The sequence below is a fragment of the Chaetura pelagica genome, unplaced genomic scaffold (assembly GCF_000747805.2).
Source record: "Chaetura pelagica isolate M959 unplaced genomic scaffold, ChaPel_1.0 scaffold68, whole genome shotgun sequence".
NCBI classification, from domain to species: domain Eukaryota; kingdom Metazoa; phylum Chordata; class Aves; order Apodiformes; family Apodidae; genus Chaetura; species Chaetura pelagica.
In genome coordinates, this window is record NW_009954407.1 from 2,367,196 (window position 1) to 2,368,146 (window position 951).

Here is a 951-nt window from a genome sequence, read left to right on the forward strand (position 1 = left end):
CAGGGAACGGCCGCATCCCTAGGAAAGACTGAGCTTTTCCATCCCGATTTTTTTTTTAAGTTGCTGAAGTGAAAGGAAATCGGAGTGTCTAAATATTGCAATAAAATATTAGCTAACATTAAGTCTAATACAGAATTAAATCACAAGTTCTTATCCCTGCTTCTTGTCACTTTTGTTTTCTTTTAAACACGCCTTCTTTGGTGCCCTCTGAAAGTGGTGCGTGTGTGTGGCGCGTGTACAGCACTTGAGAAACAGCTTTAGTGGTAAATCCGGGTGTTTGGGCTACACTTGTTAAGAGTATATCTTAAGTTCCCATCTCCCTCGGTGCAGGTAGCTATGCCTGCCAGAAAGCTTGAAAAAAAGTGAAGCAACTGTGCTTTAAAGGGGACATGATCGTGCTCGTCGTTCCCATTTCCTCTCCCCTCGTGTCACCGTCCGCCCTCTGCCTCAAACCCCCTGCACAGGTTCAGGGGCAGCCGGGATGGAGAGGGGATGGGAGGGCAGGGGAGTTCGGGGTCTTCTAGCTCGGTTCCCGTGTGCCCGCCCAAACCGAGCCCCGATAAACCCTGCTTCGGTTCCCACGAATCTCAGGGGGTTCGCCAGTAGGCTGGGGCAGGCTTTACGGTGGGGGCTGCTCGACGTGGGAGAGGGGGCGAGGGGACGCGGTGCCGCCGGGCGGGATGTGTGTGTGTTTCTTCGCTGCGCTGTCCCCGCTGCCCCTGAGCCGGGGCACGTGTGGAGGGGCAGTGTGTCCCCCCGCGGCCCCTGGTCGGGTGAGGGGCTTAGAGCTGGGGGGAGGCTGGGGACCCGGCGGGGGTGACTCGCGAGGCGGAGTCGGCAGGAGGAGGTAATGGGCTGGCCGAAAGCCGGCGGGGAGCCGGGCAGGAGGGGGAGCTGGGGAGGAGAGGGTGCGGGGGGAGCCGCGGGGCGGGGTCCGTGTGCGGCGCCGGG

At 59.2% G+C, this 951-nt stretch overlaps 1 protein-coding gene across 1 annotated transcript in view; it reads left to right on the plus strand.

Moving 5' to 3' along the window:
• The first annotated feature begins 481 nt into the window (after positions 1-481).
• The window catches only part of CFTR (cystic fibrosis transmembrane conductance regulator (ATP-binding cassette sub-family C, member 7)), an 89,387-nt gene continuing 88,917 nt past the window's right edge, over positions 482-951 (plus strand). Inside the window, exon 1 of the mRNA XM_010004326.1 lies at positions 482-773. Within this exon, the coding sequence (XP_010002628.1) occupies positions 482-773 (292 nt within the window). The remainder of the gene's footprint in view (positions 774-951) is intronic.